This window comes from Mercurialis annua, linkage group LG6, assembly GCF_937616625.2.
Source record: "Mercurialis annua linkage group LG6, ddMerAnnu1.2, whole genome shotgun sequence".
NCBI lineage: Eukaryota > Viridiplantae > Streptophyta > Magnoliopsida > Malpighiales > Euphorbiaceae > Mercurialis > Mercurialis annua.
The window spans coordinates 31,470,106-31,496,722 of NC_065575.1; the positions used below are offsets into that span (position 1 = coordinate 31,470,106).

The 26,617-nt window shown below is 35.2% G+C and overlaps 5 protein-coding genes and 1 long non-coding RNA gene across 7 annotated transcripts; 5 read left to right on the forward strand and 1 right to left on the reverse strand.

The window, feature by feature from the left end:
• The first annotated feature begins 45 nt into the window (after positions 1-45).
• LOC126686241 (probable LRR receptor-like serine/threonine-protein kinase At1g14390) lies at positions 46-2,949 on the forward strand. Its single transcript, XM_050380286.2, has 6 exons — positions 46-1,408; positions 1,505-1,638; positions 1,713-1,956; positions 2,028-2,221; positions 2,300-2,455; positions 2,532-2,949. Exons 1-6 carry the CDS (start codon positions 199-201, stop codon positions 2,781-2,783), a joined length of 2,190 nt encoding a protein of 729 aa, XP_050236243.1. The 5' UTR covers positions 46-198; the 3' UTR covers positions 2,784-2,949.
• Positions 2,950-8,001: 5,052 nt separating this feature from the next.
• Positions 8,002-10,245, forward strand: LOC126688038 (SNF1-related protein kinase regulatory subunit gamma-1-like). Its single transcript, XM_050382602.2, has 6 exons — positions 8,002-8,111; positions 8,306-8,476; positions 8,557-8,999; positions 9,192-9,458; positions 9,534-9,706; positions 9,803-10,245. The coding sequence occupies exons 2-6, from the start codon at positions 8,308-8,310 to the stop codon at positions 10,083-10,085; spliced, it is 1,335 nt and encodes a 444-aa protein (XP_050238559.1). The 5' UTR covers positions 8,002-8,111; positions 8,306-8,307; the 3' UTR covers positions 10,086-10,245.
• Positions 10,246-11,662: 1,417 nt separating this feature from the next.
• On the forward strand, positions 11,663-17,482 carry LOC126688366 (uncharacterized). Of its 2 annotated transcripts, none has more exons than XM_050383031.2 (10): positions 11,663-11,816; positions 11,887-11,942; positions 13,157-13,400; positions 13,480-13,535; positions 13,609-13,765; positions 14,244-14,332; positions 14,720-14,852; positions 15,827-15,919; positions 16,550-16,652; positions 16,760-17,482. In XM_050383031.2, the coding sequence occupies exons 3-10, from the start codon at positions 13,284-13,286 to the stop codon at positions 17,236-17,238; spliced, it is 1,227 nt and encodes a 408-aa protein (XP_050238988.1). In that variant the 5' UTR covers positions 11,663-11,816; positions 11,887-11,942; positions 13,157-13,283; the 3' UTR covers positions 17,239-17,482. The 2 variants fall into 2 exon arrangements, with proteins under 2 accessions (XP_050238988.1, XP_050238989.1); XM_050383032.2 differs by having other exon boundaries at positions 11,887-11,934.
• A 2,840-nt stretch (positions 17,483-20,322) lies between these two features.
• Positions 20,323-21,753, reverse strand: LOC126687752 (uncharacterized). The gene is made up of 3 exons (XM_050382308.1): positions 21,314-21,753; positions 21,131-21,258; positions 20,323-21,077 (listed from the first exon to the last, which is right to left on the reverse strand). The coding sequence occupies exons 1-3, from the start codon at positions 21,751-21,753 to the stop codon at positions 20,323-20,325; spliced, it is 1,323 nt and encodes a 440-aa protein (XP_050238265.1).
• A 2,510-nt stretch (positions 21,754-24,263) lies between these two features.
• On the forward strand, positions 24,264-24,659 carry LOC126688371 (uncharacterized). The gene is made up of 3 exons (XR_007644242.1): positions 24,264-24,349; positions 24,443-24,480; positions 24,621-24,659. It is a non-coding gene; the product is annotated as an uncharacterized LOC126688371 (long non-coding RNA).
• A 138-nt stretch (positions 24,660-24,797) lies between these two features.
• Positions 24,798-25,876, forward strand: LOC126688370 (uncharacterized). The gene is made up of 2 exons (XM_050383035.2): positions 24,798-24,830; positions 24,951-25,876. Exon 2 carries the CDS (start codon positions 24,951-24,953, stop codon positions 25,404-25,406), a length of 456 nt encoding a protein of 151 aa, XP_050238992.1. The 5' UTR covers positions 24,798-24,830; the 3' UTR covers positions 25,407-25,876.
• Positions 25,877-26,617: the final 741 nt, after the last annotated feature.

The following is a 26,617-nucleotide window of genomic DNA, read 5'->3' on the forward strand; positions in this document are numbered from 1 at the left end:
GCGAGTCTACTATAGTAATGGTGGTGAAAATCGAGGGTCGCAAATTCAATTGCTTGAATTCAGAGCCAATTGGCCTTTAATTATTCTCCTCGCACTAAAAGTCAGACGATTTAGATAGCATCAGGATTCCCTTGCTCTTCTCTCAGTTTTCTGTTTGTTTCCCGAGAAAAAGAAAATCTGTTTTCTGCAACTGCAGACATGAAAAACTGTAGGATTAATGTCTTATGTTTCTTGCTTAAATTACTTGTTCCTCTTTCACTTGGCCAACTATCCCCAACTGAAACAACAATTCTGTTACAGCTTCAACAAATGATTGAGTTTCCTCAGGGATGGACTAACTGGACCAACTTCTGTTGGCTACCTCCCTCACCTTCTTTCAACATTGTCTGCTCTAACGGTCACGTAACGGAATTAACTCTCGTCGGGAACATAATCTCCCCTTCGAAAATCCCGAAACAAATTCTTCGCTCTAAGAATCACACTTTGTCCAAGAATTTCTCCATTGATGCCTTATTTACTCTTCTGACAAAGCTTTCAGGCTTGAAAATTTTATCACTTGTTTCATTAGGATTATGGGGTCCATTTCCTGCCAACATCAGTAGACTTCGGTCACTTGAAGTACTTAATGTTAGTTCGAATTTCATTTATGGTTTAGTTCCTCGACAGGTTGTGTCTTTAAAGAATCTTTCCAGTCTTGTTCTGTCTGATAATTTGTTGAATGGCAGTGTTCCAGATCTCAAAAGCTTAGTTATACTTCAAGAATTGAACCTGGCTGACAATAATCTTGGACCCAATTTCCCTTCTTTAGGTAAAAATCTTCATACTATAATTCTTAGTAACAATTCCTTGAGATCTGTCATTCCATCAGCATTCAACAGCTTCAATCGCCTTCGAAAATTAGACATTTCGAACAATAAACTAATCGGATCAATCCCGTCTTTTCTGTTTTCTCTGCCCTCGATTCGATATCTTGATTTAGCTAAAAATCAACTCAGTGGCGCCTTGCCAACCAACGCATCTTGTACATCCAACCTTAAATTTGTTGACATTTCTAGCAACCTTTTGGTCGGAAAATTACCTTCATGTATCACATCTAGTTCGCGGAATCGCACGGTTATTAGTTCATGGAATAGCCTGTCTAGTGGAAATCCAAGTTCCCAGCATCCATTTTCATTCTGCCACAAAGAAGCATTGGCTGTTAAGCCTCCGGTTAAGCAGAATCCCAGTGTTCAACTTGGCCTGATACTTGGTATTAGTGGCGGTGTTATTGGGATCACAGGTGTGCTTGTGTTGCTGATTCTGATTACTATTAGAAGATTCAAATCAAGATCCAACAATGACAAATTTGAAGCACCTATGTTTGATAAAATGTCCGTCATCAGCTCCTCTGTGCCAACCATTGATTCGAGTAAGTTAATTTGGCTCTATGTTATATTCAGCATGATTCAACAAATCAATATACTTATTAATATATAGGATATTAATGATGCAATTTTTCGAGCAGGGCGTGTGCCTCAGACAATGAGGTCAGCTGTAATAGGCCTTCCGCCATATCGCATGTTCACCTTAGAAGAAATTGAAGATGCGACAAACAACTTTGATCCGTTGAATTTCATGGGAGAAAGATCTCAAGGACAGGTAATTAAAGATGAAGAAATTCAATACGAAACTCCTTCAATCGGAAATCATGTTTTTTTTTTATGGTTTAGCAGCTGTATAAAGGCTGTCTAGGAGATGGGGCAGTGGTGCTAGTAAAATGTGTGAAATTAAAGCAGAAGAATTTGGTTCAAAGTTTGGCGCAGCACATGGAAGTATTTTCAAAGCTGAGACACTTGCATTTGGCTAGTGTTCTCGGACACTGCACCGTTACTTATCAGGATCATCCAAGTACAGCTACAACAGTTTTTGTTCTTCTTCAACACATTACCGATGGATCTCTCCGCGATTATCTTACAGGTGAATGATCAAACATTAGGTTAGGTTGCTGAAAGGTTTCAGAATGTAATCCTATGATTTTGATGTAACAGACCGGAGAAAAAAGGATATCCTGAAATGGCCACAAAGAATGTCGATTGCCATCGGAGTTGCAAGGGGAATACAGTTCTTGCATACAGGAGTAGCTCCCGGAATATTCGGAAATAATGTCAACATTGAAAATGTATACTTGGATGATACACTCACTGCAAAACTCACAAATTATACCATTCCTATGCCATCAAAGGTGCGAAACTTGGGTCATTTCAAAACTTTGGCTAATGGATCGTTCTTTATTAAGTTGTTCTATTGTTGAAATTTCCAGGTGGGTTCAGAAAGTCCTCTAAATGGACAAGATATCTATAACAACAGTGTAAATGCTGAAAAGGAAGATATATATCAGCTTGGTGTGATCCTAATCCAATTAATTACTGGAAAATTAGTTGCATCATCGGATGAACTCGAAGAATTAAAGATTCAGGTACTTATTGAACAATCAAAACCTTGTCTGCAATTTTGTTTTTGTGTTAAATATGTGTTTCATGTATTCTAAACAGCTTGAAAAGGGGCTATGTGAAGCACCAACAAAACTACGAGCAATGGTAGATCCGTCAACAAGGGGAAGTTTCGCGTACGAATCAGTAAGAAGTTTGGTTAAAATCAGCATGAATTGCGTTTGTGAAGAGTTAAATAATAGGCCTTCAATAGAAGATGTGTTATGGAACTTGCAGTATTCGATGCAAGTTCAGGATGGATGGACTAGTAGCGGAAACCTTGCTAATACTGAAAGCCTGGCTACACAAATCTAGTACAAATTTCGCATTGCCTTGTTTTCATGTTGTCCTGGCCCCTATTTACATCTTCTCTTTTTATTCTTTTTAATACTCTTTACATTCCAATATCGGACGACGTTTTCAGCGTTTTAATGTGGATTATTAAATTGTAGGGATAATTACTAATTTCTCTCGGACTTTAGATCATGATTATCAGTTTCTCTATGATTATTATAAACAAATGTTGAATATTAAGTGTGATGGAAATCCCATATTGAAAAGATATGAGTAGAATGTGGAATATATAAGTGGGATGGACTACCTAATTCATTACCTTAGGGTTTTGGGTTTAATGTGGTGTCCGACCCATGATTATATGATTCACATTCTGAGCCTCATGAATGTATTCTCCCATACATTGCGCTCAATTTGGACCAACAACAAATTATAAAATTTATTTGGACTTTTCTACGATTCTATAAATTTATCAATTTTTTAAAGAAAAATAAATTAGTGGGTCAAATTAAATTTTAATTGTGATAAAAGACTCTTTAACTGAGGGAAGGATGTAGTGGTTAATTTAAACAAACATCAGAAGTATACAGTTGACTTTTATAAATCATGGAGAAACTACCTAATAATAATAATTGTCCTAAATTTTATTTAACCTAAGAAAATAATATCATTTGAATCTGACGGTCATAAAATTAATTGATGTAAATCTTTAATAATCTACCGACTTTTCATTGTTTTTATTATTTTCCCACCCTTCTACGCCAATAAAATAAAAATCAATGTTTTTAAAACTTCATTTGGACATCAAACCGACTTTATAGACAGTTCATAAATTTAACCGGTTCAACCAAGTTAGATTAGATTCTTTTAATATTAATAATTAAAAAATATTTATTAAAAAAATTTAAAGTTAAAAGATATGATTGTATATTTAAACAAAAATAATAAAATGATTATAATAACAAAATAATTATAAATACCTAATATTTAATTAAAAGTTAAATTATTGTGTATATGTGCAGAGTGTGAGATATAAAATAGGGTCGGATTTTAGCACAGCGCTGAACTGGTTCATCTCAAAGAGAGGCACACATTTTGATGGTTTAATAAGATAATAATGACTTGTTATCTGAAAAATAATAAGTACAAACCACTCTCATATAAAAGGAGAGCGAATATACTATATTCATACAAAAACAGTCAATATGAATATGATTAATTAATTAAATATAAATATTATTTAATATACATTTTTTTATTAAAATCAATATACTATAAATATTGTATATTTTTAAAAAAGATAAGTATTAAATATTTTATATTTATTAGTATCAATATTTAATAAAATATAAATTTAATAAAATTATTAATTCTGAATTATTAAATTTTTTTAATTTATAATTAAAATGACCTATATCATTAAAAAAATTAACCGATTAAATATAAAATTGATCTATTATTTTTTTTATTTAATTGAAATGCATTGTTTTTAAATTTAGCTATTGAAAAGTTTATCATTTCAAATACTTTCCACCTTATGCAAATGAACTATTTTATCCGAACAATTCAACACGCGTTCAATTTCTCCATAATTTTAATTTATTTCAAAATTTATTACTTTCAAGTTTACTTAGTACTAATTGTTAATATTCAAATATACAATAAATACGAAGTAAATAGAAAGTAGATACATATAATTCTTTTGTAAAGGCAGCCTGTAAATATAAGGCATCACTCTTTATTCCGACGTCCGATTGAATTGATTCAAACGTCTTTGGAAAGGTTACTCCAATACCTACAGCTTTTATGAAAACATAAAATTCGAATACATCTTCTAAAAGGGTCGAAATCGCCCTTGAAGCTGCTGGCTTTGTAAAACGTCCCTAAAATCTGCATGTACTCAGTCTTAATATTTCTGACATAACTCATTTTGATGACATCCGATTTAATTGATTCAGACGTCCCTAGACAGCTAACTCGAATATTTACAACTCTCATGAAGACATCAAATTCGGGTTTATAATACCCCATAAGTTTAAATTATTTAATTGGGCTACGTGTCCAGTTTTTGAGTCGCCGGAGTGGTGATATCGGAAAGTTTTCCGAGAAATTAAGATAAATAGAATTCTAGTAGGTCGGTTTTGGGAAAGTAATTATGAGTAATTTAATATTAGATTTTAGTTTAAAAGTTGGAATTGAGATTAAAAGGAAAAATGGCAGGAAAGGTCAAAAAATAAAGTTTAGGTACTAAAGTGATAATTTAACCAATTAAGTCTCAAGAATTGAAATTTATGAACATTTGACGGAAAAATATAAGTTCTTGGATCGTATTATTTATTGGATATAAATAATACGTATACGAATTAATTGAGATATTAATTGATTAAGTAATGGATTAAATCGAATAAAGAAAAAGTTTGTTAAATGATTTATAATAACTAACGAAGACATGGATCAAAGAGACGTTTTAGCCATGTTATAAAAGAAATAAAATATGAATGAAGGATCAGTAGAAGGATCCAGAGAGTTCAAGCTTCATCGTTTCTTTTACGTTTCTCACCGTCGTTCGCTCGCCGTTTCTCCGTTCGACCGTTTTGAGTGATTTTTGCGCCGATCTCTCTGGAATTCCATCCTCTACGGATCTCAAGCTTCATTTTAAGGTAAAACTCTAAGAATTAGTATTGAAATTGGAGTATATTCACTGTTTCATATTTAATAAAGTTGGGGATTTTGATTTCGATGAAACTAGCTCGATTTTTATGTTTTTGGACGAAACGAAATGACGGGTTAGAAGGAAAAAGTGTTAGGAGGATGTGTAGGGCATCGAGAATCTATGGATCAGCCCGGAAAACGAATTCCGAAGCTGTGCGAACGCACAGCCTGAGTAGGCTGTGCGGACGCACAATACCTCCTATGCGCCCGCACAGTCGATTCGGGGTACCATTTGGACTTTTGACCCCTATTTGACCTAGATTCCGATTTTTTGGATATTAAACCCTAAAGATGAATTAAGGACCCCGATAATTAAAGTTTCGAGATAACCTCGACGTTTTCGATAGTTAATGATAACAGAAAACATTAAGAAGATTATACGATCGATGAATATAAGAAATGGTATTCGTCAAACCGTGTATATGATTAAAGATTATCGAATCCATAAATACGCTAGAAATGAAGTTTAATCAACCTAAAACCTTGAACTTTAAAGTATTATGCATATAAAATACGAGGTTCACGTCTAACTATTAAACATTAATTAATATCTAACAGACGCATCCGCGAGCGGTGAGATCAGCAGATGTGGGCTAGTGCGAGCATACTATTATATCGACCACGTCATAGATTCGATAGCGGTCCGAGTGAGTTGCACTTTACTTTCGTGTATTATTATACAAGTTATTTGATATTATATATATATATATATATATATATATATATATATATATATATATATATATATATTATTTAAACGCATCTCATTATATATTATTTGCTACATGTTATATGTTTATATTAAATTCAAAGTACGTGAAATTAGTATGCGATCCGAAGAAATTAGCTACCTATTGGGTGTCAATAGGCTGTGTGATCACCAGTATTGAGTCAGTCTAGTGTGTTTAGACTATGTGAAATGATTTGATATATATAAGCATGATATGATTATGGAAGTTGGAATATGAACGAATAATACGAGGTTAAACTCGATTGAGTTATCCTGAGGCCCGTATCTAGTGGGTTGAACTCGGTTGAGTTATCATGGGGTCCACAACTTGGGATTAAGAGGTTTGTCGCCGCTGACGCGGTTGAGTTATCCCGGGGCCGGACCATTGGATTGAACAATTGATTTGAATATTTGTAAGTTGTGTTAACTTCAGACTTTTAGTTTCGAACGGATCAAATGCTTGATTATATGTATTTTCGTATTATTGCTTTATTCGAAATGCGATGTTATTTTATAATATCGTTAGTAAATTGCAAACTCACTCAGCATAGTCTGACTTGTTGTTGTTTAAACATTTTCAGGTGCTTAGTGTCTGGACCTAGACAGAGGTCGTTTTTGGGATCCGGAAGTCAGCAGCACATGTATAGCTCTCGACTTCCGTAGTGCTGCAGTAGTGGTCCTGTGTCGACAGAGTCGTGGCCTTGACAGCAATGCATTTTGGTTTTATATTTTACTTGTTGTCCATGTTTACATATTTTTGTAGGCTACGCACGTTAGGTTTTGTTCACGGCACCAGATGTCGGTGATATGTTTATAATATAACAATATGTATATAATCCCGTGAGGCCAGTTTGTATGTGGTACAGTAAGTAGAGCTCATGTGGATATCAGAATATTCTGGTGTAAATACTTGTAAATATATTTGCTTCTGTTTGTGTATATGTTATATTATTTACGAAAAACTTTTTAGTAAATTTGGGCTTTATACGGAGTTTAGAGCTACCACTCTCATTTCCTAGCGCCGGTCGCGGCTCAATAATTTAGATCGTGGCAGTGTTCAACTTTTAAAAGGAGCGAAAGTTCTCTTAAAACTGTTGCATGTGTACATGATGACTCTTCACAAAAAACCTTTTCAAGATGGATGGACGGGTATCAGAACCCTTGCCAATACTGAAAACCTGGCTACATAAATCTAGTACAAATTTCACATGCCTTAAATTGTTCCTATTTACATCTTCCCATTCTATTCTTTTTAATACTCTTTATATTTCAATATTGTACGACGTTTTAAGCATTTTAATTCGGAGTATTAAATTGTAGGGACAATTATTAATTTCTCCCTGACAATAGATCATGATAGGCAGTTTCTCTATGATTTTTAAATACTCAATTGTTTATCTTCTAACATTTGATTAAATTGATTACTACCTCGTTTTTTAATGAACTCCATTATTTGACTTAGTCAAGGAGTCTGATTGTTAAAAATGAAGTTTAATTTAACTCTTTAACTTAATTTAAAAAAAAATCATAAATATTAAAAAATTCAAATAAATTTTTGAAATAATTTCAAATCATATATCAACTATAACATTTTTATAAATATTTTAATTTATCAAAATAAATTTAAAAATATTAAACATTAATTAAATGTAATGTATTTTACTAGGCTTTTCTTTCCATTAAACTCCAACAAACCACTTAATGGGTTATATTCAAGAGTGTAGCTTCGATGGCCCATAAGGACAACCCCTCCCAACAACGTGGATAGGCCACAGCCCTCCCACGTGGCAATAGTAACACATGGCAGTTACAGGAAGCAAGAACTAGTTCTTACATACAACCTGCTCAACTCAATTCTGAAGCTTTGCTAAATTCTGAATCCCAATCTAATCCACAAAATTTCAAAGGTATGTTATATTATTTTCTTCACTTCAAAATATTCTGTACCTGTTTTAAAATTGTAATGTTACATTTAGATTAAACAATTGTGAACAGAATCCATGTTTTATGTTAATGAATCATTATTTGATGCTGAATTATATGCATAAAAATCCATAATAGACCATGAAATGAAATGTTAGAATGGTGTGTGTTTATATAGATATGGCACAGAGTGAAGAGGCGAAAAGAAATTCGAATCTTGAAAGCTGTGATGCGTATTTTGAGACCATACAGTCGAGGAAGAAGTTACCGTTAGCATTGCAGGAGACTTTAAATACTGCATTTGCAACAATTCCTGTGTCCTCGTTCCCATTAGTCCCCACAGGCAAAGGTGACTCGAGTTTCGCCTTTTTCTGTTCGTAACGAAAGAACTAGTACTAATACTAATGCTATACGATTACTTTTTTCTAGTCATTGAAATTCTGGCAGACACGTCTGTTGCTGATGCTGTCAAGATTTTTTCGGAATGCAATATAATGGCCGCTCCTGTGAAGAATCCGGAAGCTACGAGTAGTTCGGATTGGAGAGATAGGTACCTGGGAATTATAGATTACTCTGCTATTGTTCTGTGGGTGTTGGAGAGTGCAGAACTTGCAGCTGTTGCTTTATCAGCAAGTACAGCCACAGCTGCTGGCGTGGGTGCGGGGGCTGTTGGTGCTATCGGAGCAGTAGCGTTAGGTGTAACAGGTCCGGCTGCGATTGCTGGCCTCACTGCTGCTGCAGTGGGTGCTGCTCTTGTTGGTGGTGTGGCTGCCGATAAGGGAATCGGGAAAGATGCTCCCACTGCTGCCGATAACTTGGGCGAGGATTTCTACAAAGTTATTCTTCAAGAAGAACCCTTCAAGTCGACCACTGTAAGTGTTAGTTTTGAGTAATTTCTTATTATTTCTAATATGATTTGGATCGTTTAGATTACGTTTCGTATTAGTATCCAGATGTATTACCTAGAGAAGATCCAACAAAATCAGTAGTTTTCTTTCTTTATCTCTGACGACTCCTATGCTAGTATTATCCTGCTCTTGCTCCAACTTTTGTCCTTGTCGCAGGTGAAGTCGGTTCTTAAAACATACCGATGGGCTCCTTTTATTCCAGTTGCAACAGACAGTTCAATGTTGAGTGTGTTGCTTCTACTTTCCAAATACAGGCTGCGTAATGTACCTGTAGTTGAACCAGGAAAGCCTGACATTCAGAACTTCATCACCCAAACTGCAATTATTCAGGGTCTCGAGGGATGCAAGGGAAGGGATTGGTTTGATTGTATTACTGCACGGCCTATTTCAGATTTCGGACTTCCTTTCATGTCTTCAAATGAGGTTAACATTTTTCAGATTAGCGACACTACCAAATTGTATTTCCATCTTGCTGATTACTATGTTTTCCCTTGCCAGGTTATTAGCATCCAAAGTAACAAACTGATTCTTGAAGCTTTCAAGTTAATGAAAGAGAACCATATCGGTGGTCTTCCGGTTATAGAAGGGCCAGACAAGAAGATTGTTGGGAATGTAAGCATAAGGGATATACGGCACTTGTTGCTGAAACCGGAACTTTTCAATAGCTTCAGGTGGTGTATGCAACCACATCTTAAACATTGAAAATAAACGCACTCTAGAAAATGCAAATATTTGAAGTTTTAACTCAATTTGCTATCTTCTTTCAGGCAGCTCACAGTTTCTGATTTCATGGCAACAATCAGCGCGACTCAAGGAAGCGGCAGAGTTGTTCCTCCAATCACATGCAAAGTCGACGCGACGCTTGGCAGTGTGATTCAGTGTCTTGCTTTAAAGTTGGTTCACAGAATTTATGTGGTGGCTGGAGATGACAATAAAGTTGCTGGTGTGATTACACTGAGAGATGTGATCTCCTGTTTCATTTATGAGCCTCCTAACCATTCTGATAACTACTTCGGTTTTTCAGCAAAAGAAATGTTGAACAAGTCATGATTTCTCTCTGTTGTGAGCATCTCTATTAAGAATTTCAGGAGATGTAGAAATCTAACAATAAAGATGGAGTTTTAGTTGTTTTTTCTTATTATTATTCATGTTGGACATTACAGAATGCAAGTAAGAAGTAAATTTACGATCAAAGTTTTGTGCTGATGTATCACTAATCTTATAATTGATAGCATCACACCATCACCAATAACTTGTGTTAATATCAGTAATTATCTATGCAACTCGAACCGGACAGTATCCAGAGAGTTTTCTGATTGTTTTGCGGTTTATTATTTGTCTAATTCTTTCTGCATCTTCCCATCTTCCAAGTAATTATCCCTCTAGAAATTGTGTTTGCAAACAACATTTTTGGCTCTTCAATCATCAGCTGGTTGTAGTAGCAGGCAAATTGTGCCTGAATCAGGCATTCTTTTATCTGGTTGTAGTAGCAGGCAAATTGTGCCTGAATCAGGCATTCTTTTATCTCGTGATCAATACAACTGTAAATTTTTCCGCTCCAAGTCTGCTATTTTCGTACCAATTCCAAAAATGACTACTGTCCGCTCATCAATACAGCCAGTTTGTGGGACTGAATGTCAAATTCAAAAAATCATATTTGACAAATATTCATAACATAGGTAGCAAGAAATCAAAAATGCCACTGAAATTCCTAAGAAAACTCTTCTATCAACAGATTTGATACAACACAGCGCGAAGAAATAATAACTCCTCCTTTGTTCTAGGTATCCTTGTTGTACATGCTACCTGCTCCATTCATAGTCTTTGCCGGATTCGCATTGTTCGTATGGCCATTGATGTCTGGTCTCATAGAATTTGCAAAGGTGTTCCAGAGTAACAGGTTTGGCATGATATACTGTACAGAGCATAAGATATAATTTAGAAAAAGCAATTAGTATACTAAAATCAATAATGTCATCAAAAACAGATCAACAATGTCAGCGTTATTAATGCAAAAATTAGTATACTAAAATCAACAATGTAAACTTCAAACAGTTGTTAGACTTAATGTACTCAGTGAAGCAGCATAATAATAGATGAGAAGAGCATCTATTCATCTATTTATTACAGGGCACTATCACTGAGTATAATTGGACTCTGTGATGGTACCGAACCTTTGGACTTTGTATCAAAATGATACCAAACCTTTAATTTGTATCTTTTTAGTACCTAATTTTCTATCATTTGTTTCAGATTGGTTTTTTTACAAATTCCGGCCATTTTCAATGACGTGGCGACCGGAGTAGTATTTTTTATTTATTTTTGCCACATCAGATGCCATATCGCATGGTACATTAGAGTGTATTTCATTTAAAAAATCAGGGTTATTGACATAAATGGTACCAAACCTTTAATTTGCTTCCATTTCTTTAACAAATTAATAAACTAAATATAACTAAAAGACACCAAAATAACATAATTAACTAAGAGAATCTTACAATATATATAATTGTTCAAAAAGAGTGATGATAAATTGTCATATTTAATCAACATAAAAAGACAGGCACAGCAAACATTAACTTAAAAAAAAGAGTTATGACAACTCTCACATGTGCAAAAGGAGGACCACTACATACCAATCCTCTTCACTTTAAATCTAACCAACTAGAGTTCAATAATGGGACTCTTAATGGCCATACAAAAATACATATGAGGCTTAGGTTCCACCATTTTTATGGCTCTTCATGGAAGTTTTTGAAGTTGCTTGGAGCTTGTGGGCAGGTACTATTTGTGTTGATTTTTCTTTTGTTCCACCTACAATGAATGAGCTTGCTGGACTTCTTCTCTGCAGATTTACCTGCAGGCCTGTTGTTATGAGCAGATCTTCGTGTCATGGACGGTGCGCAGGTTGGTTCTCTACCCGTTATATCAGCTAATTTTTTGACCTAGCTAGTCCAATGGTGTGAACCAATCTTGTTTAGATAATTATGAGCTTCTGTGGACTGACTTGCAATATAAACCATAATTTTATCAAACTATTGAACATAACTAGCCTTTATACACAAAATCTGTGTTCAGAGTGTGGGAAGAGTTCTTCTATGGCAGGAATGAGCCCCTAATTTGATTAAAAAATAAGATATGTAAAATCAGCCATTAAAAAATATAGAGTTACAAATAAGCTACGATTAGTTGAAATTAGTAATTACCTTTTGTCGATCGCTCATAAAACTCTAATGATATTCTCACTCTCTTTGGATGTTTTTGATAAAAAAAAAACACAAGTTATGAGTTAATTTGACCTAAAATCCTCCAAAATGACTCATTTGATATTTCATCGGATAAATGAGTAGAGTTTCTTGGTGGTCTTAGCAGCATGTTCTACTGCAATGAGAAATGGATATGGCATTAGTTCTTTTGTCATTTGTGTGAAGCGAATGGGTTTACTAAAACACTGCAATTTGAGTTAGGTTGATTAGTTCTCTTAACTTGAGTTTTTCTTTTTTAATTGCACTTATACACATTTGCTCAAAAGAGTGCCATGGTTGGCTTATAGATCCCATTTGAATGATCGAGCAAGTGGACTATTATTATTATTAATATTAATAATACTATTTAGGTGGTGCTATTTTTAGAGTTAGGAAAAGAACAAAGGGTCAACACGCCCTCTAAATTCATGACACAAAGCAACTAACTCCAAAACTCTTCATTTTTGGGTCAAAGAACCCCATAATTGTATTTTTATAACGCGTAAAATACAAATCGGAGGTGAGCGATACAAAAAGTAATTTGATACTTCCCTAATTGTTGCGATATAATTATTTTAAATTCTTTTTTGAAATAAAAATATAAATTATGTGGTTATTTGACCCAAAAATGTAGAGTTTTGGGGTTAATTGGTCAAAAAAGTATAAATTGGATTTGATAACCCCATGTCACAAGTTCAGGGGGCCGTTGACCCTTTGTTCGTTAGGAAAACATTTTAAAAAATTTGTTCATAATTTCAATCCTGCTATTAAAAAAATTCTAAAAAGGACAATATTGTAAAAATAAAAAAAATGTGCTCTATTTGTATTTTTTATTTTTATATATCTAATGGTTTTTTTTTCTTGACACGAAAAAAGGTTTATCCCGAAGCGAAGCGAGGGTTTCGTTCTAGTTTAAAATTAATTTGTGACGGAGAGGAAAGCAACACACCGGCTGCTCAGAAGGGTTCCCGTTTTTTTTTATGCAGGTTATTCGAATTTAGAAATGTTGTCAACATGTAGCTGTCTTGCTCATTGGCGTCCGATCAGAATCAGCTCACTCTCGCCTCTACTTTGCTGCTCAAACAACGACAACGATGACTCATTTTCCAAACCCAGCCAGGCACTAATCCCACTTTTATCTCTCTTTTTTCTTCTAATTTAACCAACTTTTTTGAAACATTTATGTTTTCTCCTCACAGTTTGCTTATGATCCATCCCGAGTGTTACTTAGGCTTGAAGCTGAGATTAAACCAAGGTTCATACTTTCCTAATTGTTATTTTGTTATATATGATTTGGGATTTTTTTGAAATTTAGTTGTGAATTGCAGGAATGGTACAATTGATAAACCAAAATCTTGGTTTGGTCCTAATGGTCAATATATAAAAGAGCTTCCTTGCCCAAGTTGTAGAGGGAGAGGTTACACTCTTTGTACTGAATGTGGAATTCAAGGATCAAGATTGGATTGTTCTCAATGTAATGGCAAGGTAGCCTTACTTTTATTAACATCATTATGCTATATTACTGTCAAACCTCGGAATGTGGACCGTCCGCCAGCCCGCATTCCTGGCCATCACCCTAGTCCCAATCATAGTCAGGGTTTGAACCCGCGACTATAACACCCAGATGGTTGAGACTTAGACCACTTGATCAAATATGTACGTACAGGCATTATGTTATATTATATATACACAAAGAAATGATTAATTTTTTTCAAGTTAGCTCGTAATATTGTTTTACTTGCATTCTTTCATTTAATTGTTCTCGTGTCTCACCTGAGTTCACCCAGTGCATCACATAGAAGCTCTGTTAATTTTGCCTATGCAGCCAAATTGTTATTTAACTGACTTGCTAGGTGGGATTTATTTCGTGTTTTCCGGTAGCATCTTACTATGTCCTGCTCTGGTTTTAAATTAGATAGATTTGCATCTTTGTTGTGCAATGCATAACTTTCATTTATGACAGGGGATAATCACTTGTCGTGGTTGCTTAGGGGAACGTGTTATATGGGAAGAGTCAATTGACGAGCAACCATGGGAGAAAGCCCGTTCAGTGTAACTTCTCACATCTACTTTTGACTCCAGCATTTCTTGGTTTTTATAAATTTTCATCTTTCCTCCTTTTCCCTTTATACCTGTTGTAAATCTGTATAATATTTGCAATGCTCGTTAGTTTCTCATAGGGGCGGAACTAACTTAAGTCGGGTAGGCTTTAGCCCGGGCTGGCATTGGAAATTTTTCGAATTTTCAAATTTGTTTTTATAATTTTCAAGGAAAGGAGGTGGAGTTATAGTGAAATTAAGGCTAGATGAAAACTAAGTTCGGGCTGTCGGAAAAATAAAAATGTGCTAAATAATCAGATTGCTTCACTTTTTTTTTCTTCTAGTTGTTTGATGACTGACCATAACAATGACTTCTCATATTTTCATGTTTTTTTCTTAGTTCTCCACTCAAAGTTAAGGAGGATGATGAAGTAGACAATTTAGAAATAAAGCTAGACATGAAGAAAAAATCGAAACGCGTGTACCAGTCGCCTCCTCCTGAAGTTGGACAAAAGATCAGTCGATCACTAAAAGTTAGTGGCTTCAACCTTCCCTTACATGGACTATTCATACAGCTGAGATGCAGTTATTGTTTGCCAGAAACAGGATATGCAATCTCAATTGCTAGTTGCTACTCATAACAACTCGCAAATGAAGTTACTAGTTAGATTACGTAATATGGATGCAACCTAAGGTAATTAATCATGGGAGTACCCAAATTATGTTTTTTTTTTTTCATTTTGGAGACTAAACTTTGTTATTTTTTTAATTTTGGTGACTAAACTTTGTTTTTTTTTTTTCATTTTGGTTATAGAATTTTAATTTTTTTTTCAAATGAGTCTTTTTCGGCCAAAATACGTGGTAGCTGGATTTTGACATTTGGCAATCAGATTTTGCTAGTTTTACCTTAAAACTTGTCACATATCCATAATTTTATTTTAGAGAGGAGTTTTTAGGCCAAATTCGTACATAAAAAGTTTTTAGGTGAAAAAAAAAATCCGGCTAGCATTTAAGCATTTTTTTTGCCAGAAAACCTCCGGTTAAAAAAAAAATGAAAGTTTGGTAACGAAAATGTAAAAAAAATAACGATATTTGGGTACTCTCATGATCAATTACCTGCTACCTAATGAGAACTTTCTAGTATTTTCTCTGGGTCCATTTTTGTTTGTGTTCCTTCTCTGCTGATCACACTGTCATTTGTGTGCATTAAAGTTACATTAATAAAATGCTCATTTTTTTTAAGTGATTAGGAGTATTCAAGAATTAAATATCTTAATTGTGGTACAAACAAAAACTTTTGGGTCTAGACTTCTTAATATGAAAATCTGAGAGTTACATAGCACTCCAATATTGATTAACCTTCAAAATGCCTGTTGAATATGCATTCTATTATTTCCTGGATGGATCTTGAGTATGAAGAGATATATGACATGTTTCCATAAGAAAAGTAGTTGTGAACTTGCCGGATCATGAATTTAATCTTCTTTGTCTAATTGGATTGTTACAGAGTCTCAATGCCAAAACCGGACTATTCAGTAAGAGAATGAAGATTATTCATCGCAACCCTATTCTTCATGCACAGCGGGTGGCTGCAATAAAGGTCCAGTGCGTGCTTCTTGTAATTCTTATATTTTAGTGCCTGCTGCTCGTAATCCTTTTATTTCAAGCTTTAATATTTTTTTGTTGACATCTTGTGATGTGATTTCCAAGTTATAATTAATATCCAACAATTTGCTAACTTTGACACATGATAGCTGCAATGTATTGGGTCATGATAGATCGAAGATTCTTAAATCAGAAGTGAAATAATTAAGATCTAGAGCATGCCTTGTAGGACTAGCTATGATGTGAAATTCTATAATCTTTGGATTTTAAATGCTGAAGCAAGCCAGATAAGGCAGAATTAGTTATCTTGTATGATGTCATTTTATTGCACGCTTGACGTCATTTGGTTCATTTCTAGGTAAAAAAAAAGAATCGATAGTATTCAAGAAGTGCATTTAGATTACCTTTTCTTGGGTTATACTTTAGGGGACCAGCATTGTAATTGTTTTTGCTGGAAAAGGATTCCATTCCATGTATAGCAGGGAAGAGACTTGAAGCGTGCAATAGTTCAACTAGAAACATGTGGCGTGCCTATTCAATAATTAAAATGCAAGAATCTTATAGTGTTGTCATGATTTAGGACCTTTCTATTTGGTTAGAACTGAAGAGGTTTTGTTAACTGCAGAAAGCCAAAGGAACTGCTGCCGCAAGAAAACATGCTTCCGAAACTTTAAAAGCTTTCTTTAGTGATCCAGAAAACCGCCACAAAAGAAGCATTGCTATGAAAGGTCAGGTTGCTAAATCCAGTAAAAAATTTTGCGTCCGCTATTTGAATTGAGTTGCATTATGTGCTTCTCTGCCCTGATGGTTGTAGTGATTTCTCTTTATGTTGCAGGAGTGAAATTTTACTGCGGTAACTGTGGACGCGAAGGACATAGGACATTCTACTGTCCAGAGTTTAAGGATAGTTCCATAGACAGGCGATTTAGATGTCGGTTATGTGGGGTGAAGGGTCATAACAAAAGAACATGCCCAAAGTCAAGAACGGCAAATCAGGAAAGCATAGTTCAGAGGCACCATCGCTGCAAGATTTGTCACCAAAGTGGCCATAATCACAGGACATGCCCAAAGTTAATGACTAGCAATCCAAAAAGAACAGTTAGAAAGCGGAGGCCCCAGTGCAGGATTTGTCATAAAAGTGGCCATAATCGCAAGACATGCCCTGAACTGAATCTAGATGGATCAAAATTAGTTGGTAGCCATACATCTGGAAGCAAAATATACACCTGCAGTTTGTGCAAAGGAAAAGGACACAATGTGAGGACATGTCCTAATAGAAAAACAGGGCCTGCAATTACTGCTGGGACATCATAAGACATTTTGATAGATTTTTTCCTCTCTTTTAGTTCTGTGTTTGGCTCTTTAAAGTTGCATTCTAGATAAACTATCGATCCATAAGAAATTCTTGTATAAGCCAGGTTTATCCATAATCGAGCGAACTCCGTCAAAACGGTGACATATGGTCAGGTTTTATTGACAATATGCACTTGTTCATATATGTAATATAAGACCGAGGGTTGGTTGTTACAGAGAAAATATAAGAAACTGTTGATAGGTAGAGCAATATGAGCAAACAAAAACAGAGAAAATAAAGGTGGAGCTGAACAATGGATTTTTTGCTCTAAAAAGCAATATTTTCTCTCTGTTACTATCAATTCAGAACATAGTTTTACATAAAAAGAGTTACAAAATAAAATAATGAGATTGCACAACTAATCTCTTACAAAAGTATGGCAAAATACTGGTAGTTCAACAACTACAGACATTACCTAAAGCAATAGTTACTCATACTTTTCAAAAATCAAAAATAACAAAAATAAACTTCTGATTTCCATGAAAAAACTCAATTGTCTAACACTCCTCCTTGAGTTTTTTCTTGGATACTCCAAGCTTTCCTTTCAATTCTTCAAACTTGCCTTTTGGTAAGGCCTTTGTCAGTATGTCTGCAAGCTGATTTTCTGATTTGCAATGTACCAAATGAATTTCCTCATCCTTTTCAGCCTCTCTAAGGAAGTGAAACTTCACCTTAATATGCTTAGTTTTTCCATGTTGCACTGGATTGTTGGCTATGGCAATTGCAGATTTATTGTCGACATAAATCACCGTTGGCGACTCTTGAAGCATTCCCAAATCAGCAAGAACTTTTTGAAGCCAAATGGCTTGATTTGCTGCTGCTGCAGTTGCTATATATTCAGCTTCAGCAGTAGATTGAGCCACAACTTCCTGTTTTCTTGAATTCCAAGAGAACACACCAGACCCAAAAGAGAAAACATACCCAGAAGTGCTTTTGAGATCATCAACACTCCCAGCCCAATCACTATCAGTATACCCAACAAGATCACTGGATTCATCCTGCAAAAACCAAATACCATCATCAACCGTACCTCGGATATACCTTAAGACTCTCTTTGCCGTACCCAAATGTTTTTGAGTTGGTGTATGCATAAATCTCGACAGCAAACTAGCGGCAAACATCAAATCTGGTCTAGAAGCTGTTAAATACAACAGATTCCCAACTAAACTTCTGTAATAAGTGGCATCCACCATTTCAGAATTATCACTCTTGGACAATTTTTCATTTACGACCAGCGGAGAATCAATGGATTTGCAGCTTTCCATTTTGAATTTCTTCAATAAATCCATAGCATATTTTCTTTGTGACAAAAATATGCTCTTCTCAAACTGATGGATTTCCAGGCCAAGAAAGTAGTGCATTTCCCCTAAATCTGACATCTCAAACTCTTTCATCATTTCACTTTTGAGTGACTGCACTGAACTTGAATCACCACCAGTAATCAATAAATCATCCACATAAATGGACACAATAAGCTGACTTTCATCTCCACAGTCTCTAACATACAGAGTCGCTTCTGTTTCGCTTCTTTTAAATCCATTCTCCACCAAATGAGCGTTAATTCTTGTGTACCATGCTCTTGGAGCCTGCTTCAGGCCGTACAAAGCTTTGTGCAGTCTGTACACCTTACTTTCATTTCCTGTCACAAGAAATCCTTGAGGCTGCTCAACGAAAATTTCTTCTTCCAATAAACCATTAAGAAATGCCGATTTGACATCCAAATGATATAATTTCCAGCCATTTTTGGCAACTAATGCAACCAGCAATCTGATTGTGTCATGTCTGGCAACCGGTGCGAATGTATCCCCGTAATCAACACCCGGTAATTGAGCGAATCCCTTAACGACTAGCCTCGCTTTGTGTTTGAAGATTGAACCATCAGGATTGAGCTTCGTTCTGAATACCCATTTGACCCCAATCACATTCTTATATTCAGGTCTGTCAACCAAACTCCAAGTGCCACTTTTCTCTATCATTTCCAACTCCTCCTGCATAGCAAGTTTCCACTCCTCAAACCTTCATGCTTCTTCAAAGCTTGACGGTTCAGCAAGTGCGAGATTACACCTCTCGTATATCTCAGCAAGAGACTTAGTCTTGAGTGTAGCACCATCAGTAGTGGGATCATCAATCTCTTCAAGTTGTAACCCAGATGTTGAACCTGTATACGATACTGTTGAACTACTTGCAACATTTTCAGGCTGAATATCATTTGTATTTTCCTCCACCGTTTCCTTTTCCCAATTCCACAAAGCATTTTCATTCACAATGACATCTCTACTAACAAAGAGTTTGTTTGTTTTGAGATTATAAATTCGATAACCTTTCGCTTGCGTTGCATAACCCAAGAAAATTCCCAAATCAGCTTTTTCATCTAACTTGGTTCTTTTTGCATTGGGCACATGAGTGTAGCAAATAGAACCAAAAACTTTCAAATGTTTTGCTGAAGGTTTGACAGCAGTCCAAGCTTCAATTGGTGTCTTTCCACTGACTGCTTTTGTCGGCAGCCTGTTCAGAAGATAAACTGCAGTATATACAGCCTCGGCCCAGAAGTACTTCGGAAGCCTTTTTTTCAGCTAACATGCATCTCGCCATTTCCATGACTGTCCTGTTTCTCCTTTCAGACACTCCATTTTGTTCAGGCGTATAACTGACAGTTAACTGATGTTGAATACCAGTTTCGTCACAAAACTTGTTGAATTCAGCTGAATTATACTCGGTTCCATTATCAGACCTTAGCGTTTTAATTTCAGCACCAGATTGCTTCTCCACCAATGCCTTGAACTTTTTAAATACAGAGAATACTTGTGATTTACAAGAGAGAAAGTAAACCCATGTCATTCTTGTAAAATCATCAATGAAAAGGATGAAATATCTGTTTTGGCTTAAAGAGCAAACACTCATTGGTCCACATACATCTGTATGGACCAGATCAAGCTTTCTACTTGCCCTCTTTACACCAGCCTTTGGAAAACTTTGTCTATGCATCTTACCCAATTGACAAGAACTGCACACAGTTTCATTTTCAGAAACAGCTGACATTTCTTTCACCATGTCATTCTCTTGCATAATTTCAAAGGTTTGACATTGTAATGCCCAAATCTTCTATGCCAAACCAGTGTGTCATCTTTTTTAGCACTATAGACATGTTGATCAACATAATTCAGATTAAGCACATAGCTATTGTCAATCTTTTTTACTTTAGCAATCTCAACATCACTTGGATCAAAAATAAAACAGTAATTATTTTTTAACACCACAGAATACCCTTTGTTCTGAATTTGAGCCACGCTAAGTAAATTCTGAGATAAGCTAGGTATCAATAACACATCAGAAATCAGCTTTGTACCTTGCTTTGTTCGTATTGGAATTAACCCTTTGCCTCGTGCTTTTACAATCATGCCATTTCCCAACTTCACTTCAGTTTTAAAGGCTTTGTCTATACTGCTAAAAAGACTCTCGTCATTCGTCATATGGCTTGTACACCCGCTGTCAATGTACCACATATTTTTGTTTGTTGATCGGAGAGAACGAGAAACCATGAACAAATGACCTTCTTGCTGGGTTTGGTCCTCAATGAAGTTTGCTTGCTGTTGTTGAATCAGTTGATTTTGTGCAGGCTGATTCGTTCGTTGCCTGCAAAATCTATCAATATGGCCAATTCTGTTGCAGATCTTGCATTGCGCCTTCTTCCAGCACTTGCTCTCATGGTGATTTGTTTTCTTGCAATGAATACAAGGTGGAAATTTGCCTTTTCCAAACTTTGAACTCTCTTTTCTATCACCAGATCCTTTCTTTCCATCTGCAAAAGTGGATTCGTAACATGCCTGACTTGAAATGCTCCTTCAGATTGACTTTCGAGTCTCATGGAAGCCCTTTGTTCTTGGACTTGAAGTTTACTGATTAACTCAGCTACTGCCAACTTCTTAAGGTCACAAGACTCTTCAATGGCTGATACTTTAGCCTCAAATTTTTCAGGTAAACTGATCAAGACTTTCTCAACAATCTTATACTCTTCAATCACTTCACCAAATAAACCTCATCTGGTTTACCAGCTCCATCACTTTTGAAGAATACTCCTTGACAGCCTCACTTTCCTTCAACTTTAGATTTTCAAACTCTCTTTTTAAAGAGAGTAATCTCACCGTTTTCACTCTTTCACTGCCTTCGTTTTCTTCTTTCAGCTTTTTCCATACTTCTTTAGCTGATTCAAGGGCCATGATACTAGTGAAAACATTATCTGCTAATGCAGCATGAAGACATGTGAGAGCCTTGTCTTTCTTGAGTAACTCCTCTTCATATTTCTTGATTTGAGCAACGGTGGGATTTGCTCGAAGTGGTGGAGGATCTCCTCCTATGATGACAGAATTCCATAAACCCAAGGACTTCAGGTATGATTTCATTTTTACCACCCAAATCTGGTAGTTTACACCTGTAAAAACAGGAACACCAGGTGATGAAGAACCAGCGGAAGCCATTTTCTCTCAAGTGTTTGGATCTCTCACTTACAGATTTTTTAAAACCTCACACCACTCAAAACACTCTTTCCTCACAGCTCCCTTAAGAACATGTAAGCTCCGATACCACTGTTGATAGGTAGAGCAATATGAGCAAACAAAAATAGAGAAAATAAAGGTGGAGCTGAACAATGGATTTTTTGCTCTAAAAAGCAATATTTTCTCTCTGTTACTATCAATTTCAGAACGTAGGTTTACATAAAGAGAGTTACAAAATAAAATAATGAGATTGCACAACTAATCTCTTGCAAAAGTATGGCAAAATACTGGTAGTTCAACAACTACAGACATTACCTAAAGCAATGGTTACTCATACTTTTCAAAAATCAAAAATAACAAAAATAAACTTCTGATTTCCATGAAAAAACTCAATTGTCTAACAGAAACATTCCAAGTGTTGGATTTTATCACCAACCCTTGGTAAGGTTTTTTTGTTTCCCTCGTCGAGTCAATTTAGGTCATACAAAAGATTTGTGCAAAGGAGTGCTTCGATTTTAGAGAAGTCGAAGCTAAAATATTATGAGGAAATTAGGCTGTATATTTAAAACTTAAAAAATAATTGCATCTATATATAAAAGGTATAAATAAATTTTCAAGGTTTTTCTAAAAATACATATCAACCTATTTAATTTTTTTGGGTACAAAAAAACCATCATTGTCTCAAAACTGAACAATTGAACCATCTGAAATTTTAAAATTTAACACATCAACCATTCCGTAAAATATGCAGTTGACGGAGCCAAATTGGTTTAGAAAAAAGTTCAAAAATATCCTTAATATTTATACTATACCTCAAATTAATCCTTTAAATACTTTTTTTTTATTTAAAAAATAATAAAAAACAACAACCTCCGGTGAGCTTGCCGGAGGTCGTCTATCGGTCTGTTCTCAAAAGAGAACATACATGATGAATTGATCTCTTTTAAAAATAAACTCGATGATATGTGTCTGTTCTCAAAAGAGAACACTTGGTTTGTTACCTCAAAACAGGCCTTCGTTTGTTTTGGCGAAAGTCTGTTCTGAGTGAAAAGACGGTCTTTGATGAGCCGACGGTGGTTCAATTATTGCGGAAGAAGGCTGACGACGATTGTTCGATTTCTTAACTTAATTAAATTTTAACTAAATTTTATTTAGGTTTTAATTAGGTTTTAATTTAATTAATCAAATTTTATCCAAAAAAAATAAATTAATCAAATTTTAGTTAGGTTTAATTGGTTTTTAATATTTAACTTGAGTTTTGATAGATTTAATTGAATTTTAATAGATTTAATTAAATTCTGATTAAACAAAGGTGCTAACTAAAAATAGTACAAGATATAGATCCCGTTTTCTCCCTACTTTTGTGAAGCTCTCTTTAATTAGGTTTTAATTTAATTAATCAAATTTTAGTTAGGTTTAATTTGTTTTTAATATTTAACTTGAGTTTTGATAGATTTAATTGAATTTTAATAGATTTAATTACATTCTGATTAAACAAAGGTGCTAACTAAAAATAGTACAAGATATAGATCCCGTTCTCTCCCTACTTTTGTGGAGCTCTCTCTACCCTAGGAACTAGGGTTAGGGTTTTTTCTTCAAGTTTTGAAGCTTTTCCATCGGTTTTCCGATTTGATTACACCTAAACATAGTGCGTCCCCTTTGCTTTGTTTGTTCTACGTGTACGTGTGTTTTTGGCGATGGAGGAAGGATTGATTGCAGCTTGTTCTCAACTGCGATTAATTCAGGATGAGCAGGAAACTACAACCCTAGAAGACGTTGTTGATGACGACGCAGACGAGAAGGCTGAGTTGTGCTTAGTGAGGAAGTTGTTAACGCAGAAACCATATAACTTATTTCATATGAAGAACGCATTATGAGTAGGGGTGTGCAAAAACCGAACCAAATCGTTTAACCGAACCAGATTAAACCGAAAAAATATGTGGAGTGGTTAAAATGGTTAATTTGGAGTGATTTGGTGTAGAAGTTTTAAAAATCTCGGTTTATGGAGATGATTTGGTTTTAGGTCTCGGTTAACCGAACCGAACCGAAAAACTGATATTCAAAATGGCGCCGTTTTGAGTATAGGTAAAAGTTCCATTAACATCCCCAATAATTATAACCCTAACTAACTACCCCTAGTATATAAACCCTTTTTTCTAACCCTAACCCTCATTTTCTTTCAGCCGCTCTCTCACTTCACTCTCTCTCTCGTCTCTTCTCTCTGATTTCTCTCATTTCTATGATTTTTCTCATTTCTCTAAACCCTAATCCTCTCAAATCTCAACTCAATCTCTCATGAATCATGATCCTCTCTGTCTATTGAACCTCTCATCTACCTAAATCTCTCATATTTTCTGTCGATTAAATCATATCATCTTCAACCCTAGCCCTAGCAGTTTCCTATCATGTTCCTCTCTATGGTTCTCATACTTTCTGTAGATTGAAGCTCTCATCTTCCTCTCGAAGGCTTTGTGGTTCTCTCTTCTCTGTCACTTGGTTCGCAGAGCTTTAATCAAAGGAAGTGATGGTTGCATGTTAGGGTTTTGGTTTGCTGAGATTTAATCGATGGATTTTTAAGGTAATCTCACTGGATCGAAGTTTTTTTAACCTTTAAATTGATTTTTTTTCTTCATATTTCTAACCTCTATCTTGTTTTCTTTTTGGTATACAGGGATCTGGGTATTTCTCTGTAATAGACTGAGATTTAAGGTAAAGGCTTTGGTGTTTATTTGTAATTTATGGAAGTATTGTGTTTGTTTGTTTGTTTATGTCTGCTGTGGTTATGGATTTTTGATTTTTGTCCTTTGTTTTGCATGAACTACTGGTGGATTTCTAATGAAAACGAAAAGGCTTTGGTGGAAGCTTATTAATTTCGATTGAGTTGTGAGGTAATATACTGATTTGGTATCTTGCGTTTTAGGGGCAGCTTGAGGGTTGGTTCTTAATCTATTGGTGATTTGATTTTCTAATTTTTTATTTTGTTTGTCTTGCATGAATTGTTGGTGGACTTCTATTATAAAAGAAAGCTTTGGGGGAAGCTTATTGAATTCGGTTGTAAGGTAATATGTTTCTTTGTCATATTTATATAATTCTAGATTTATGGAAGCTTATTCAATTTGATAGAGCTAACTGCTAAGTGTTGATTTTGTGAGTTAATTTATGTGTTCTGCTTTATGCAGATGGACCCTGAATTGAGAGGCTTAGATGTCCTTGTGGATGCAGCAGTTGATGGCCAATCCCCTGTTGGTCAAGAAGCTGCTGCTTCAGTTGGACCATCTATGAATATGGAAGCAAATCCTGACCCTGTTGCTGATCATGTACCTAATGTGGAAGCTAATCCTAAAAAAAGGAAGGAAAGTCAACAAAGATCTGTGGTGTGGGAGCATTTTGAGACTATTAAAGATGCAAAAGGTACCACTATGCAAGCCAAATGTCTTTACTGTGCTCGCATTTACAATTGTCATGCCAAAAAGAATGGAACTTCTACTTTAAGAAGTCATTTAGTTAGATGCACTAAACACCCACACAGTATAGAAACTAGGCAGGCTTTGTTGTCTTTTCAACCTGTTAGTGTGGAAGCTGGATCATCTGGTCATGATTTGTTTTCTGTTGCTACATGGAAATTTGATCAGTAAGTAGTTAGGAAAGCAATAGCATACATGATTGTTGTTGATGAATTGCCATTCAAATTTGTTGAGAAACAAGGTTTTAGAAGAGTAATGAGTCTTGCTTGTCCAATGTTTAAAATGCCCTCTAGGTGGACTATTACTAGGGATTGCTATGCTTTGTTTGTTGAGGAGAGGTTAAAACTGAAACAATTTTTGAAAACTAATACTCAAAGAGTGAGTCTTACTAGTGATTCATGGACATCTAATCAGAGATTGAACTACATGTGTATTACTGCCCACTTTATTGATAATGACTGGAAGTTGCATAAGAAAATTATCTCTTTTGTTACTTGTTCTAGGCATAAGGGTGAGTATTTATCTAAATCTATGGAAACTTGTTTGCAAGAGTGGGGGCTGAAAAACATTTTTTCTGTTACCTTAGACAATGCTGAAAACAACAGTACTGCTATGGGATTTTTTATGAAAAAAATGTTGTTGTGGGGTAGTACACCTGTTAGATGCAAGTATGCACACATACGATGTATTGCACATATCCTTAATCTTGTTGTAACTGATGGTTTGAAAGAGTCTGGTTCATCTTTTGAAAAAGTTAGAGCAGCTGTTAGATATATAAAAAACTCTCCATTAAGGCTAAGCAAATTTAAGGAATGTAAAGAGTCACTTGATATGCAATGTAAGCGTTCTTTGTGTCTAGATGTACCAACTAGATGGAATTCAACATACTTGATGTTAGATACTGCTTGTATGTATCAGAAAGTGTTTGAAGAATATGAAGATGTGGAAGCCTCTTTTAAAAAAGATTTGGGTCAGAATATGCCTGAAATGAATGATTGGGAAAATGTTAGGCAATTGTGTCGCATGTTAGAATGTTTTTACAAAATGACTTTGAGAATTTCTGGTTCTCTTTATGTAACTTCTAACAAACACTTTCTTGAGATTTCTGATTTGTGCACTATTTTACAAGACTGGATTGTGTCTAGTGATGTGGCCCTAAGGTCTATGGGCATGAAAATGAAAGCTAAATTTGACAAATACTGGGGTGATCCATTAGTGATGAATAAGCTTGTCTTTTTTGCAAATATCTTAGACCCCAGGGATAGAATTGTTTTCATGGAATACAGTTTGTGTCAAATGTATGGTAATGGACAAGGTAAATTTCTGTATAGTTGTTTGATGGAAGATATGGCTGAATTGTTTAATGATTATGAAGTTCTTTA